Here is a 17,278-nt window from a genome sequence, read left to right as displayed (position 1 = left end):
GCAATAGTTTGATCTGCGTGGGAGAACAGTGGCTTTGAATTGCATTTGTAGTTCTTCTAGGAACTGGATCATCACCGCTTCATGGCGCACAGCTCCCAGACCTTCATCCACGTACATAACTATAATTAGCTCACCCGTTGCGTTGAAAAATAGACATGGGCCAGCATCGCTCTTCTTCATTTGGAACTTGAAAAAAAATCAGTGAAGTGCTTGTTCCAGCAACGTGGTGTTTGCTTTAGACCGCAAAGGCTCCTTTTTCATTTGCAGACCTTATTAGTCGCATCTGCGTAGCATTCCGGTTGATTTGTGTATATTTCTTCCTCCGGGTGACCGTAGAGAAATGCGGTCTTGACGTAGAATTGGAAAAGTCGAGGATTTTGATTCGCTGTTATACTCAAGACTGTTCTTATTGTTTCATAGATTGCGACCGGACTGAAGGTTTCTTGGTAGTCTACAACTTTTGTGACGAATATCCCCTTACTCTGTTGTTAAGTACCCTTGATGAGACTTGTTTCGGTGTCATAGCTGGATTGGATAGTGCTTGCCATCCTTCTTCAGAGCTGGACTGTCAGTTGGAGCGGTATCGACAGTATCTGTAGGGCACTCTTGAGCTGCTACTTCCCCTGAGATTTCATACTACCCATAGGCCCAGCTCCTTTGGATATACAGGTTTTTCCCGGCTCGAATACGACATCAGGACTGAGGACAAGCTTGTTAGACTCTTTAATCCAGATTTTGAAAACTTGAACGTCTTCGTTGTAGCCGACAAATAGCCCTCTTTTGCCTTTTGGGTCCCACTTTCTTCTTCTCTCGTCGGGTGTCTTCATATAGCAGAGGGTGTTCAAAAATTTTAGCCTTGGATTCTTGGTAGTTTACCATTGAACAGTTCATAGGGCGACTGTCCTTGAACACAACTAGTGCCAACTGGATTTAAAATGAACGTTGCCCTGTTAACAGCTTCCGCTCATAAGCGATTGGGTAATTTCTTAGCGTGCAACATCGTTCTCGCCATGTCCATGATAGTGCGGTTCGTACGTTCAGCAAAACCGTTCTGCGGTAGTGTGTATGGATTCGACCTCCGCAATTGGGCTCCAATCAGCGACATAATCTCTGCAACGTCTTTATTGTCGAGCTCTCCTCCGCCGTCTGACAGAATGCACATGATCTGATAACCACTCTGTTTTTCAATGAAATGAACGTCTTCCACGACTTTTCGAACTTGAGATATTTCTTTCAAGAAAGTCATTCGGAACCTCGAGAAATCGTCGGTGAAGCAGACGAAATATTTGACTCCGCCAAAGGATGGTACTTCCATTGGACCGCAAACATCGGCGTGTATGAGCTCTCCAATTCTGGTAGCTCTCTGGGACCTCTCAATGAGCGTTCTCCAACATTTCCTTCAAAACAGGCTCCACAGAAATCGTCGCTTGGCTGGAAAGAGATGTTCATTCTTCTGAGAACGGATTTTAGCTGTTGTTTGTCCATGTGACAAAACCTTTCATGCCACAACTGCAGGGTTTCGTCTTTTGCTGCATTTGCTTCATGCCCTCGGATACGGACATTAAAAGTGTAGAAAACGCCATTGAAATTCGCCACGAGTTTCAAGGTTTTCTCTCGAATGAATTAAATTGTGGCTGATTTGTTAGAGTATTACGCCGCACCTTCGCAACGTATGAGACATCCGTGATTTTAGAAAAATTAAGTTTGCCAGCTTGATCGCATCCACTTCGATGGAACATTTGATAGGTGCCTGTATTTGATCTCCATTTCCAAGTGTGATAGGGATCGGCTCTTTTAACTTCTGATACTCGGTGAACCAGAAAATCTTGAACAACATGTGACAGGTAGTTCCAGTGTTCACAATGAAGGATCAACGACTGATTCTGCTTCTTTCTTTTTCCTGGATTAACACTCGCTTCTGTTATGACCTCTCTTTACACAGTTGAAACAACACACGTTCTTCTTACGATGCTTCTGCTCCGTGAAAGAACTTCTATCCTCGTTGTTACTCCTATCCAATATTTTCTGAAGAGAATAGTTTCGCATTGAAGACTTACTGTATTTTGTGTAGAGAGCGTCCTGACCAGTGACGGTTTCTTCTGCTCTCTGGGCGGTCCTCAGACCGTGTCTTTTCTCAGTGGCCATTAGTGTGGTCGTAAGTGACAAACGTACAATCTGCTGCTGGACTGTTGAGTTCATTTATCGTATCGTACTCAACAGGAAATCCGTTGAGAATCTTTACGTGGATGCTAACTTCGTTGGGTTTGATGTGGAATACGTCCATCTTATCAACGAGTTCATTTAGTCTCGTGATGTACTTCGCCATGGGTTTTTCGGGACTTTTCAAATACGGCTTGGACCACTCGAACTGCAAATTCAGCGCCTCTTGCTCAGTCTTCATTTCGTACGTGTTATGCAGGGCCAGCCACATATCCTGAGCATTGGAGTGACGACGAATGTTCGGGAAAATCGCTTGAGTCCACCATCATGGCGATGATGACCCTGGCCGCTTTATTCCCCTTTTCCCAAGCGGCCACCTTCTTAGCGTAGCTCGCTTGATCTGCAGTAATGGCTTGCCTTACAACAGGAGGAGGCATGACAATCTCTCCTTTGACGACTTCATGAGCTCCAGGCTTCTAAATCAATAGGATATCTACTCCAAAGTTCCAATTCGACGATCCTTGCAGTCTCTGACACCCAGCAATGTCTTGCTCCGCCATCATAAACAGTCGTAAAGACAATTGGCGATAAGACAATTACTTGAAAGGAATATAGCAACTTGACTTTGATGACGAGATTACAGGAACAGGGCTTGGGCTCTGCTACCATATGAAAATAACACAACTAAAACTAACGGATTCTGGTTTCAGTTAGTTCAGCTAAATGAAGGCGACCGTATTTGACAAGCAAAACAAATCAAGTGTTTATTCAATAACGATAAAAAGTATTTATACAATTCATAAAACGTATTAATAATGACAGATAAGGGAAGATAAAAACTATGGTTAAAAAATAGGTTTACAATTGTTTGTTTTCAACAATTGCCAGCTAAATAGGCATCTGCATCTGCATCTGACCAGTGAGAGTCATATGTGCAGGGCGTGCATTGCAGAGGAGGAAACTTCCTCACATGTCCTTTGTGTCTGCAATTTTTATGCAGCTAAAGGTTTGAACATCTTGGTATGCATAGGTTGGAATCGAGATAACTTTCAAATATTTCGGCGAAGGATATTTTGTGCTTTGTTTGTGAGACTAGGCATTTCTAGGTTTTTGCCTTATAGAATGACTAATTTCAAAAGTCAAGTCGAGAAATTAAGTTGGCAAAACTGGAGGTGCTTGAACAAAATAATATGTTAACCATACTTAATCTATTTAGTTGATTCACAACTACGGTCATGGAGAATCTGGCGTCACTATCTTGGGCTGCGCAGGCACTGTAGTAGAATTAATTCAAACGGCGCTGTATACAACAGATTCTAAGTTGTAAATAAACAGTACCCAAATTGGTAATTCAACATTAAATAAGTAAATTTTATAAGCTTGTGTTCTGCAATAATAGACTGATTGCGCCTGTTTTAGAACACACTTCAGAGGAATGTGCAGGGTAAAAATTCTGAAAAATTGAGCACTCCTGCACTTTGGTTCAGGCATTCAGACCTATCAGTCTAACTACATTTCTCATAAAAATTCTGTAAAATTAGTTGACAGACATATTAGATAAGAGGTTCTTAGAGTGACACCCCTCTGATGCTCAGTGTGCCTATAAAAAGTAAAAATCTACTGAGACTACCGTGAAAAATTAAGAACTCCTGCACCTTGACCTAGGTGTTTGCTAGCACAGGGATAGCCTGACTAATTGACTATTTACATGAGCCCATTTTAAATGCCAAGAAATAAATTAGTAAAAATTAAAATTTAAAATTCTGGACCTAAAATTATACTATAAATATCTAATTAGATCAAAAGATGGAGTGTTTAAATGGTTGAAAGAAAGATATATGCATTCCAAGGCATTATCCAAATAAACATTTAAAATGATTTTCCAAATAAACATTTAAAATGATTATCCAAATAAACATTCAAAAGGAAAATCAAACATTGAAGTTCCGATTTAAACATTCTGAGGCACTAAACCGATTTTCTATTATTGCTAAATAATTACCAGAGTTTAATTGAACTTCTGTTGTTTGGGGTTGATCTTGCCCATAATTATAATATACTTTACTTCATTATACCGTTAAAAGATTTTGAGATGAAGCTTTTAAAACTATAAGTTCGATTTTCTCATGTCATAATAATTTAAACATATCAAATTTAACCACGGGAGAATAGCATCACCCCTCATCCTAGCACCAAACCAACTACCAAATTTGCATTGGTGTACACAGCTTGGCCCATATCCCATAGATAACAATATTAAAAGGGAGCTAGTGGTGTTGTTATCGAGTCTAAATATTAAAATACTTAATCCTACATTTACTTTACAGTAGGGATCGTACGTGGACCCCGACCCCGACCCCTATAGTCGGGGATCCCCGGGTTTTCATCCGCGTCCCTGATCGGCAGGGGCGTACCTTTGGGTGGAGACTGGGGGGAGGCTCCCCCCCAAAGCTTCGTAGAGTTGGCAAATCGAGGTGGACTTGGAAAAATGAAAATTATGAAATATGTTAGTTAATTAAAAAACTACTAAATCGATTATAAACGATGTTGCAACAAGTCATTTAGAATTTTCCAGCAATTTACTTCCCTAAAGTCATTAACTATGTTTGAGATTTCTATGTAGTTGCTTCTCCGCGGCCGCACGCCGAGGCTTTATGCAGAGTCCCTCGCTCGCATCCCACGAACGAGTTGAAACTGTCGAACACCCTCTGCCCTCAAACCCTCAATCCTCTAGTTCCCTTCCCCCCGAGTACGGTAGGCTACGCGGTAACGGACCGGGGACTCTGGAGCTACGGGGCCTAGAGCAGAGAGAGAGAGAATACGGTAAATTACGAGGGTCTTCTAGGCTATGGCAGTAGTCTTAGGTGAGATAGTACTATATTGTAATATTCTGGTGGTACTCGTAAAATAAAGTTCTATTTTGAATATGTGTAAAGTTAATGTTACCAACATAATCTAACTTCTAAACATGTAGTATAGGTTTTTTAGGCTTTTAAAATGACATTAGAACATTTTATATGAGACCAGTTTAATAATTCATAAGCTAGGGGGTCACTGTTCACAAGGACCAGTTTAATAATTAATAATCTAAGGGGTCACTGGTCATATGGACCACTTAAAAAATAGCTTATTTCCAAGGCTGCTTGAGAGTACTCTTATTTTGGCGTTTTCACGATAAGCAGACTGGTCAAAATGAACCCCGCAAATCGCGTCTTCCTGTTGTGGTCCTGTGGACCAGGTGTCGCATCAAGTTGCCTTATAGTCTCAAGCTATTTCTTTATTAAAGTCGGTCTTTAATTGGGAAACTATATTTTAAATCATAGCTTCAGATAAATCCCTTCTATTCCTTATTTCTTATTACACACTTACTTATGCATTGACCATTTTTGTTTCTACCGGTATTAACACAACCTTTAACTAAAACGTTTCTACCCATTATGGTGTTTATTAAAAAAATATAATAGCTTATTAAACAATTACAATAGCCTATTAAAAATAATCTTTTTACATTAATTTACTTTGTCTAATAAATCGCTGTAACTTCGAGACGCGTTTAGTTTGCTAAGCCTAATTCTCCGTTTAAAACTTTGCGTCAATTTCGCGCGAACCAACGTCGTCTGAAAGTAAAATCCACGTAACTAAATACACAAATCCGAATGATATACATGGATTTTGCTTTCAGGTTTTAATGATTCCCACCGCTAGAGATAGATGGCAACATCGTCGAGTGATAAAGTTTCATATTTGAGGAATAAAATTTGTCCTGCGACTACCAGATTTCAATTGTACCTCTATTTATTCCCAACTCAATGGGCGCTACCACGGAAGAGTGTGGCACTACAGTGGCACTACAGCGCCACCATGATTTGTTTTGGTCGAGAATTGAGCCCAAAAGGTCCCAAGGAGTGTTGGAAATAAGGCGGTGGCGTCGGTCAAAGTCAAGTTTATTTTGGGCTATGACCAATAAATTAAATTCAATGGTCATGCAAGTTCTTTCCCCACTGGTTTAAGGGGTTTTCCCCCGAGATCTTTGGTGTCCCTTTCCATAAAAACTTGTTGAGGTTAACGGTAATAGTAAGTGTAGGGAGCTGTTGGCTCGCGTGGAATGCAGGGCTTGCCACCACCCTCCTACGCATTGTAACCCGGCCACCTGAAATAAAGTCTTTAAAAGCCCCTTGATGACTTAGGGGGTGGTGCCTTGGGTATTAGCCTAGCTGATTATTATTATTATTATTATTAATGGCCAGTTTATTTTTAATTAAAAGTATAATTCTATCCGCGACCGAAACAGCTCTAGGTGGCGATGCGGTGCCTTAGTTTTCCCGCCACTTCTTGTGTGTGTAGCGTCTGCTAGAGCTGAAAATAAATACATCTGGGGTCTATGACGTTCTGTGTTGTATTCTAATAATAAAACTAGTAACTTCTGAGGAAAATATTATATATTTTTATATATTTCAGGGCGATTTAAAACTTTGATTGTTAGTACCGTCTGCTAATGCGCGACCTGTTACTGCTTCCGTCTGCTGCCGAATGAGGGCGTATCCATAGTTTCGGTCGCGAATACCGAAAAGAGAAAATGATATAAGAGTTGCGCTCTCAGTTTCTCACAGCAAATCGAGGTGGACTTGGCAAAATGAAAATTATGAAACATGTTAGTTAATTAAAAAAACTCCTAAATCGATAGTAAACAAATCATTTAGAATTTCCCAGCAATTTACTTCCCTAAAGTCATTAACTATGTTTGAGATTTCTATGTAGTTGCTTCTCCTCCTTGTATAACTTACAAGACCTTATTTCTATGCTAGGCAGCTAGTGTGCCGGAACTTTAATTCAGCCTTGTGGCAAAAGCTTTTTAAATAGTAATTTTTCCTACAGCACCTTATAAAATTCAAAGGCAGATAGACGCGTGATAGAGAATATCAGTTGTTCGTTATTATTTCAGTGTTAATTTTCTACGTTAAATTGGCAATCTGCATAAAATTTATAAAAATACCTAGTCTTAATTTCTATAGGAGATGTTACAGTTTTTTTTTACTTAGGGTAAATTAGGTAAGTCGTGAATATTATAGTTTATATTCTTTAGGAAAGTGAAAATTTTACAAGCCAATATTCCTCAAGTTGCGTTGGGTAAAGATAACGTGTGTTACAGTGTCGAATGTTCTTCGTTTAATATTTCAGTAATAAGTGTTTGAATTGTTTATGTTACATTTGGGTATGAATAATTCCAGTAACTGGAATCCAGTTATTCAAAGCAGTTCAGTTAAACAACTAGTATTAGTCAGGATGAAATGTATCTATTTTTTACTACAGCGGGATACACGACGAGAAAATAGTAAGCGAATTAGACAGTGGCGTAGCCAGGATTTTTTTCGGGGGGGGGGGGGCACACCATTGAAAAAAAAGTAAAAAAATAAAAATATTTGTACGTACGACCATACGTTTCCGGGGGGGGGGCATGTGACCCTGTTTAGTTTCCTCTTTACTATCGCTTTCCTGAACTTTAAAGTCGTCTGTTTGCACGTATTTACTTAAATATTTAACTTGACTTGCCTTTATATTAGCTTGGGTAGATTTAAACCTTTTACCCCGCGAAGTTAAATCAACTTGAACAGATTTACTAAGATTCGCCGCCATAGCAATCTATTTTCGCGTCTTTCGCGACGTCAGTGAGTCACGTGAGCTGACGATTCTGACGACATCGTATGTCATCATTAGGGCATACGCTTGTCAGCCAATTAGAAAAAATCACGAAATTCAAGGTTGGTCGAACTGTTGTTACACTCGTAAAGCATTATAGCATATGGGCAGTGCCATCCTTCCCCTTTATCTCCTTCTGGTACTATTAATTCAATTGTATAAATTGTATAGCATATAGTTCCCGCTGCTAACAGCGGATGGCGCCACCGATTATAATTTTAATAAAACATTTAAATTGAAATCTACCGTAACAATCCAAACTTAGACGACTTGACAAACTTTGGTTTTTACTTGGCAAAATTCACTTACACCCCCCCCCCCCCCCCCAAACGTACTCTCTTCGGTACGCCCCTGCTGATCGGGTCGGGTCGGGAAATTTTTGAGTCAGAGCATGGACTAATTAATGTATACACAGGGACGGTCCGCGTAGGAAATTTAGCGGCTAGCGATTGCTAAATGTGCCCTCGAGCGGCGATTGTGCGAACTAACGACAAACTGAGTCAAGGGGGATGGAAACGGGAGGAAAGATTTAAGGGTACAAAAACAAGCAGTCGCCTTGCCGGCGATGTTGTAAGCTCCACGTGCGTTTGGTAAATGAATTCATTTATATTAACAATTAAATTGATTGATATTAATTTTTCGGCCCATACAATCGAGACGTTATTCTCAATTTCTCCAGACCAAAAGAAAATTAAAAAGTGGATTTAAGTGATTCCGATAATGGTAAATCAAAGATTTTTTTGGACAAGGCTTAGAAAAAGATGAACAGGAAAGGTATAAAGAAATCTTTCGTGTGTTCTTTATGACAATACTTCGAATCACTTTTACACGAAGGGTAAACACACAGCTTTTTCCTCATAATTAATTTGTAAAACTACTTAAATAAATTAAAGCTCTTAAATCATACACCTTATTCAAATGAACGAAAAAAACCATTTGTTTTTCAAATCATAAGCAGACGCCAACATCGATAGACTCCAAGACTTGCAGATAGAGGGCAGCATCGTTTTTCCGTTTGATGACGTTTTGACTCGGCTAACTTTGCTAAAGGGGGGAGGAAAAGAGGGAACAGCATTAACAAGACTTAGTCGCCGATTTTATGAGAGAGTGGCGTTGTGCGGACCGTCCCTGTGTATACATTAATTAGTCCATGGTCAGAGTTTTTAAAAAAGTCGGGGTTTATTTTTTCGAAAAAAAATATTATCGTGTTCTAAACGACTAGACTAATGAAAAAACTGACTCTCTTCATTCTAATAAACGTTTTGGCAAAAGTGCACTACAGCGGCCTCATGTAATTTCGTTTTTTTTTTTGGTGGAGAATGTAGCACATGACGTGTAGATTACGAAACTATTTTTTGAGCCGCAAATGATAATTAAATTAATTAACTTAATTTTAAAAATTTAGTAATTTTAGGGAATTACAGTGTTTTTGTATTTTTTGTGGCGGAGAATGTAGCACTTGACGCGTAGATTACGAAACTATTTTTTTGGGCCGCAAATGATAATTAAATTAATTAACTTAAGTTTTAAAAATTTAGTAATTTTAGGGAATTACCGTGTTTTTGTATTTTTTTTGTGGGGGAGAATGTAGCACTTGACGCGTAGATTACTAAACCAATTTTTTTGCGGCCGCAAATGATAACTTTTTTAATCAACTTAACTTTTAAAAAAGGCGTCATTTTAGAAGTTTAGTAACGTTTTTCTAAAGAATATTTTCTTCGTGTATCCGTCGACACCACTTTTTTGACACGCCGCAGCCCCATTCCGACGAAGATAATTACTTCCAAAACACGTAAAAGACTTTACTAAACTCCCCGTATTGGCGCCTGGCGGCGCCGCGCACTCACTTCGCTCAAGCGCTGGGGGCGCGCAGCTCCTCCCCAACCCCATACTAAAAAAAGTGATGGGCCATCTATAACGCGACCTAGAGGACAGTACCAAGCCTTACGCATCAAGTAAATACTTTTAATCTCAACCAGAAAAAAAGTGGCCCAAAAATAGAAAACACCTAGAAAATGAACAAAAACTGTAATAGATTTGATAAAGTACGGGAATATCACTTTGTGGCCCAAAAATACAAAACACCGAGAAAATGAACAAAAACTGTAATTGATGTTATAAAAAAAGGGAATATCACGTGGAATTCATTAGGAACACACGACGGAAATAAGTACAACGTAACACGTGAAAATGCCCAAAAATTAGAAATTTAAAATTACATTAAAAAATTAAATAATCATTTGCGGCCAAAATAAAAATTACCCTCGGCATCTACGTGACAAGGTCTATCAGGCGCAACCAAAATTAATATAAAATTCAATAAAAATGTGAAATTTTTAAAATTAAAAAAATTAAGTTAAACAATTAAATAATCATTTGCAGCCAAAATAAAAAATACCCTCGTCATCTACGTGACAACGTCTATCAGGCGCAAAATTAATATAAAATTCGATGAGGCCGCTGTAGTGCACTTCACCCAAAGTTTTTTTTTAAATTAAAATACGTACTTATTCAATTATTTACAATTTTACATATTAATATTTACATTCAAAATTTAATTATTTTTAATAATTACAAATGCAATTATCCCTGTCCCCGACCCGACCCCGTTTTCCGGGGTTTTTATCTCCCCGACCCCGTTCACTAAAATCTCTCCCCTTACGATCCATACTTCACAGAATAAATTTCATTAAAAAACTTTATTATTTAGAAAACATTTATTTCCTTTTTTTATGTTTAGATTTCTTTTGTGGCTTTGGCAAAGTAGTTTTACTCCCACTTGCTTTACATTCTGCAACTTGGTCACTCGATGATTCTATACTTAGTTTTTCTAATCCGGATGTTGTAGCTTCAGTTTCCATTTCACTAACATCATTTGACCTGTTTTCATCATTTACCATCCTATCTGAAAACCTATTTCTTACTGTAAGTAAGAAAGAAAAAAATTTAGATTAATAACAGATTTGGTATTAGTAGGTTATTTTTTTCAAAATTTAAAATTCTCAATGTGATTCACCCTTTCAAGATAACATTTTTAGAAGAAACGTTACCAAATTAATAAATTTATGATTATTTAAGGTAAATATGTAGCTAAACAATGAACATAGGAATAATTTATACACAGCTCTATGGAAAATGGCCTTCGGCCAATTTTTCTGAAATTTGGATATGTTGTACTTTCAAACATCATGATCCAAAGTGTTAATGGGCTCAACAACCAAAACTCCACATTTCGGCCGCTAGAGACCCACAAAGATAGAGATATATGTAAAAAATTGATATGGTTTTTCTATGATTTAGAATGCGAATTTCAAATCTAAGCTGGTAATGTGGTCAGAAATTTATATACCGGTGCTCCAAGCGAATCAAAAAGCCTACTACACCAGTGGTCTCATCAGATTGCCCTACGCCAGCGTCCACAAGCCCGGACAGGTGACAAAGCCAGCATGGGTAGTAGACCCTACTACTGATGGTCTCACCCTCGACGCAAGCCACTCATCCCAACAAAAGGCGAAGCAATGGTTCGACCAGCTGTGGGATAGAGAGCGGATGCTATAGCAACTCCAGCCGGCACCCCACCTACGGAGTTAGAGAGCCAAGCCCTTTGGAGAGAGCTCCTAAAGGGTGTAAGGCCAGACTTGGCCCACGGCCAAATCATACCACCAACGGCCGCGGGTGGCGCTATATTGTAACTGTTATAAATAGTAAGGCATCATCCTGTTGAAGGGTTGTTGTTAGAAGGAGGCTGAGGTGAACGGTTTCACGAATCTAGGGTAGTGCTGATAATTTAAAAGTGCCTAACAGAAGACCACCTTGATCGGACAACACTCAGACCAGGAATTTTGTGAGAGATATTAAAAGGGTTTTTTGATTACTAATAATTTTGTTAAATTATTGCCTAAGTTAAATTAGTCCCTTACATTTTGGTGCCCCGAGTGAGGATATGATTATTAATTGCCTTGGCAAGTCATAAAATTCGAACGATATTAATATTTCTACAAATTTGGTCGTTGAGAAAACGAGGTCCGAAAAACAGCGCCGCCATATTTGTTGTGCCGATGTTTTCGCGCCAAATTTGTTAGTCATCTAGGCACGTGGCGTCTCGAGCCAATCAGCGTCTGGGAGGCCGGCTGGCCATTGTTTTCTCGACGAAACAACAACTGATCCGCCATGCCCGTATCTGTCGACAATGTCTGAACATCGCCGATGCAATTCTCCGTTATTTTGAAAAACTTAATTGACAAGGTAAGCTTTAATAAGCTTAATACAAGTAACATTCGAATCATATAATAAGCACCGTTTGTTGTTTTACCAAGTTATTATATAAGTGAAGTACGTTTTTCGAGCCTTGGCTTTACCTGTCGTCAGCATGTTTTTATATACGCGATTAATGTGGTTTTTAATGGAGTTTTTAGAATGCTGGCTTATTTGGAGCGTCGGAGTCTGTGGTTACTGTGCACTTTTGGTTGTATTGCTCGCTTTTCAGAAATTCAGGAGGATTGGTAATAATCCTAGGTCTAAGTTGAATTTGTGGATTAACTTCTTGAAACTGCCTTGGTCTATAGTGGCACTATTTCGTATGATTGGTGGACTAGTCTTTACTAACTATTTAATGCCTTTTTTATGGAAATTAGATGGGTTACATAACAAAGTGAAGGCTTGGAGTGCTACGCCTATTGACCCAACGTCTCATGGAGCAATTGCACCTCTTAATCCAGCCAGCAGTAGTACTGGAACTGTCCCAGCAATGAGTACACTGTGGCCGATCTAATGAAGGTAATTCAGGATGGACTGAACCAATTACAACCACCTCCAACTCCGCTGCAACCACCTCCAACTCCGCTGCAACCACCTCCAACTCCGCTGCAACCACCTCCAGCTCAGCTACAACCACCTCCCTCTGTGGGTGGCATGCCCCCACGGTCTTTCACGCCACCGGGGACCGCTACTGACACCCATGTTTACCAACGTGGAGCGTCTCCATTTAACGTATTAGGACCGGCAGGGAGTAATCCCCAACAGAGGTCTGTTCACTTTAGTAGTCCCATTGGACAACAGTCCCAACTGCCCGGCATCCAACCTTTTCCCTCTAACCGATTATCGTTTGGGTCAACCATTGGTTCTGGAGGACAACCTTCTATTGGAACGCAAGGTGGTACTACAATGATGAGCACGAGCGTGAGTAATCTTAAAATTCCTATGCACTCCTTTTCGGGTGTAGATGAGTATCCTAGAGGTTTTCTGAAAGAGTTACAGAAATACATGGCGGTGAAACAATTGGAAGTGTTTAACCTAGCAGCTATCTCAAGGGCCCTTTTCCAAGGTTCTGCGCATATCTGGTATGAAGTAGTGTTCGTACGGGGACCCCGACCCCGACCCCGAAAGTCGGGGATCCCCGACTTTTGTCCCCGACCCCGACCCCGACCCCGACTATCGCAAACTAAGTCGGGGTTTTCCATTTTTCGGGGTTATGTTTTCGTAATGTAATTTTAAATTTTCGCAGCGATGCACCCCGCTAAAATCCTAAAAATATAAAATAGATAGGTTCCTTCTCTCCCTTTTTTCGTGGGCAACAATGGAATGATCCGAATGACCTTCGGCCGATGCTTGACGCTCGACTCCAACGTCAGTCGCTTTTTTAAGTTTTAGTTTCATAATTGCGGTTTTTTCGGCCTCTCTCAGTCTCAGCTAAGGAGTGTGGAGTTTGTAGTTAGAACGTACTTAAACAATTACAATGCCTAAGCAGTCTGTGATTTGGGACTATTTTGAGCAACCTTCAAAAGAAAAATCCGAGTGTATGTACTGTAAGAAACAACTTTCAGTAAAGCATGCGTCAACTAAAAATCTCTGGGATCATCTAAAACAGGTACATCCATCTATGCACAATAAAGCAAAGACAGAAAGCATCAAAGCGCAGAAAGATAAAGAACGAGTGGACATGCAGAAGAAGTCTGTATATGATTTATTTAGAGTAACGGGATCGAGATCATTGAGTTCGAATGAAACGGCGGCTTCGGCAACTACTTCTTCAACAAATGCCAGGAGAGAAGGCTCTGAAGCGTCGGTAGTAATCGAAAATGTAATGGAAATGGAGGAATTGAACACAGCAGTTACGAGCCCTTCTCCGACGCCATCTGCTTTCTCAGATAGTGGTTCAAGAAGTTTTAAGACGGGGCCGCTTGATTTGTATTTAGGAAACCCGAGACAAATTCCGCGTGTAGATAGATTATTAATGTCATAGTTGGCTGATGCATGTCTTCCATATTATTTGGTAGAAAATGAAAGGTTCAGAGTTTTTATAGAAGCGGTGAATAAGCTATCCCAGCGTTACGCAATACCACACGAAGGCAAGTTAAGACTTTCAATTGGGCCACTGATATTTGACGCATTAGGCTGGAAACTGAAAAGCGTCGTTAAAGACGTAGAATGGTATTGTTTTGATACTGATATGTGGACTTCACCTAGCCAAGATTCCTATCTGAGTTTCGTAATTCATTTTATCAATGCTTCTTGGGTTCGTAAGATGGCTGTTTTGCAATGTAAACCCGTTTACAGTCGACATACTGCAGAGACAATTAATAAAGAGTTATTTGAAATCAGACAGCGTTGGGGTTTGAAAGAAGAAGGTTTACACATGGCGCTGAGAGACTCGGGAGCTAACATGGTTCGCGCTATGAGAATTGGGGAAATTGACGATGCAAACTGTTTTTTGCACTTACTTAATTTGATTGTCACGAAGGGAATTTTAGCCCAAAGAACTGTCAAAGATATGATTTCTAGAGCGTCATCAATGGTTCAAGACTTCACCTATAAATTCGACTTTAAAGATGCACTTCGTAAGGCGTTCGATAGCCATGGGAAAACATTTTTACATTTCATCAAACATCAACCAACGAGATGGAATAGTACTCATTCTATGTTGGAACGAATAGTACTAATTAAAGACGAAATTATATCAGCCATAGCTGTAATTGAATCCTCGGGTGTTAAAGTAGGAAAAAGCAAATTAACAGCTAACGATTGGAAATTGATTGTTCCTTTGTGTAAGCTACTGGAATTAATACATGAAACTACTTTAATGGCCGAAAATGAACAAAGTTGTATAAGTGAAGTAATTCCACACGCTAAAGCTCTCTACGCAAAAATGATACAACTAAACGCGGTTTTTGTTGGGTCAACGCAAGATAGTTTACTGGACTATATCGATCGATATTTGTATGGAACGGATCCACGAGCTCAGTATGTGAACGTGGAAACAGCTGATGGCTATCGAATTTCAACTATTTTAGATCATCGTTTCAAGCAGAAAAACTGGTTTCGAAGTGAAGATCACTATAATGAAGCCGTAAAAAGATTAAAGGAGTTAACTGCTATCAAATGTGCAAAGAGACTTAGCACATTTGGGCAAGGAAGTGATGAAAGTCTTAGTTCATTTTTTCAATCTAGAGCTAATTCTACTGAGAGTGAGAAAGATAATTCAAAAACCCAGTCGTACTGGGAGAAATCAATTGAAGCTATAAAAGACGCTGGCGAGCTTCATCATGATTTTTCTGAAAGCCTTGACACAGTTCAGGTAGAAGTGACTGAAAATGACATAGCTATTGAGTCTACTCGTCAAGTAGAAAGCTATTTCTTGGAGCGAGGCATCGATGTACACGAAGAACCTTTAAAATATTGGAAAATCAAACAAAACATTTATCCAGACTTATCATCACTTGCCCGGCAGTATCTTTGCGCTCCTCTCAGTAGCGTGGCATCCGAACGCGTGTTTGAAGTGGGTAAAAGAATAATTACTGACACAAGAAATCGACTCTTACCAGAAAACGCCGAAAAATTTTTGTGGCTATATTACAATCAGAGAGCATTGAACTTTGAAATTGAAAACATCGTTAAAGAATTCGAAGAAGAAAAAGCTTGTGGAAATACTTCTATTGATAGTCCATGGGATTGGGTAGAGATGAAAGACACTGAAGAGCCAATCACTGAGGCTAGTGCCGCCAGTTACTCTTGAGGCTGAGGATACTGAGTAAACACTAACTAAACACGTTTTGGTTATTTCAATTTGTTTATGGCTAAACGACTAGAGTAATGCTTACTTATTTTAAAATATAAAATCATTAAAATTATGTTAAATACAGTTTAAATCATATTATGTCACTCGACTCTATTATCCTGTCATCCATCATTTCATCATCCATGTAAAAATGTTTTGCATAATAAATTTAAAAAAAAAACGTTATAGACCTCTATTTTAACATCTACCTATCTTATCTATTTTTACTATTAAATTACTAATAGTCCCTAGGCTCAGAGGATGGGTTACAGAAGATAGCCCAATTTTACTGGTTTAAATTAGATAGTGTATTTTTTATAATTTTTCTATTCATAATAAATACCCTGAATTTTCCATCCCCGACCCCGACCCCGACTTGTTTTTCGCGGGGTTAGACCCACCCCGACCCCGACCCCGACCCCGACTTTATTTGGACCCCGTACGAACACTAGTATGAAGGTTTTGAGTCTAGGTATGACTTGGCCACCTGGACCTGGGATTTATTTGAGCGGTCCTTCCGAAAACGATTTATCTCAGAAGGTCGGGAAAGAAGTCTCAGATTCCATATTGAAAATACCAGACAGGAGTCCACCGAAAAGGTCAGTCAATTTATAGACCGAGTAGTCCAACAAAATTTGATGTTAAGTCAACCTATACCACAGTCCGAACTGGTAACCACGTTGAAAAATAATGTTTTACCCGTGTATGCTACATTCCTAATGACCTATGATAAAGACGATATAGATGAGTTCCGACAAACGCTGGAGGAGATGGAAAAACGGATGGGAGTTCTTGACTGGCGACCAGGAGTCCAGATGGCAGCTGTCCCGACCATTATGAGCACAGTCTACAATCAGCCATGCGTGCACTGTGGGGACATATCCATCCGCCGAGTTTGTGTCAGTGGACCACCCAACGAAATCCACCCAGACGGCGAAACGAACGGAAGCAACCCAAGAAGGTTGAAACAACCAAACAGACGAAAGGACTCTGAAGGAGGGAAACTCCAATCAGGATTGAATGAAGCAGGAATTCAGTCCTCCGTATTGCAAAGTCCTGTTCTTTTAACTATGAAGATGAGTCAGTCGTATGGAGTGTTTTTTACCTTGAACAATACTAACCAACTTTTAGCCTGCATAGATACGGGTGCAGAAGCCAGTTTTATTACTCGAAAATATTTGGATCAAATGGGTGTAGCGAATAATCTTACTAACTATAATGAGAACTGTTTCCAGGCCAATGGCGAAACTGTTCCGATATTTTTACAATTGACGCTTTCTACACATGTCAACGGAGTCGACACAGGAGAACTCAACTTTTAAGTTGTTGGATCCCTTCCTTGTGCCGTCATACTAGGTAGGAGAGTTT

At 39.6% G+C, this 17,278-nt stretch overlaps 1 protein-coding gene across 1 annotated transcript in view; it reads right to left on the bottom strand.

The window, feature by feature from the left end:
- Positions 1 to 10,537: 10,537 nt before the first annotated feature.
- nclb (PWP1 homolog no child left behind) overlaps positions 10,538 to 17,278 on the bottom strand; it is a 36,831-nt gene continuing 30,090 nt past the window's right edge. The window contains exon 15 of the mRNA XM_090164577.1: positions 10,538 to 10,780. Within this exon, the coding sequence (XP_090020703.1) occupies positions 10,575 to 10,780 (206 nt within the window). The 3' untranslated portion in view covers positions 10,538 to 10,574. The remainder of the gene's footprint in view (positions 10,781 to 17,278) is intronic.

This window comes from Leiobunum rupestre, chromosome 2 (genome assembly GCF_980474605.1).
Source record: "Leiobunum rupestre chromosome 2, qqLeiRupe1.1.hap1, whole genome shotgun sequence".
Classification (NCBI taxonomy): Eukaryota; Metazoa; Arthropoda; class Arachnida; order Opiliones; family Sclerosomatidae; genus Leiobunum; species Leiobunum rupestre.
Note: the sequence above shows the minus strand (reverse complement) of the source record. Positions and strands in the feature narration are given on the sequence as shown.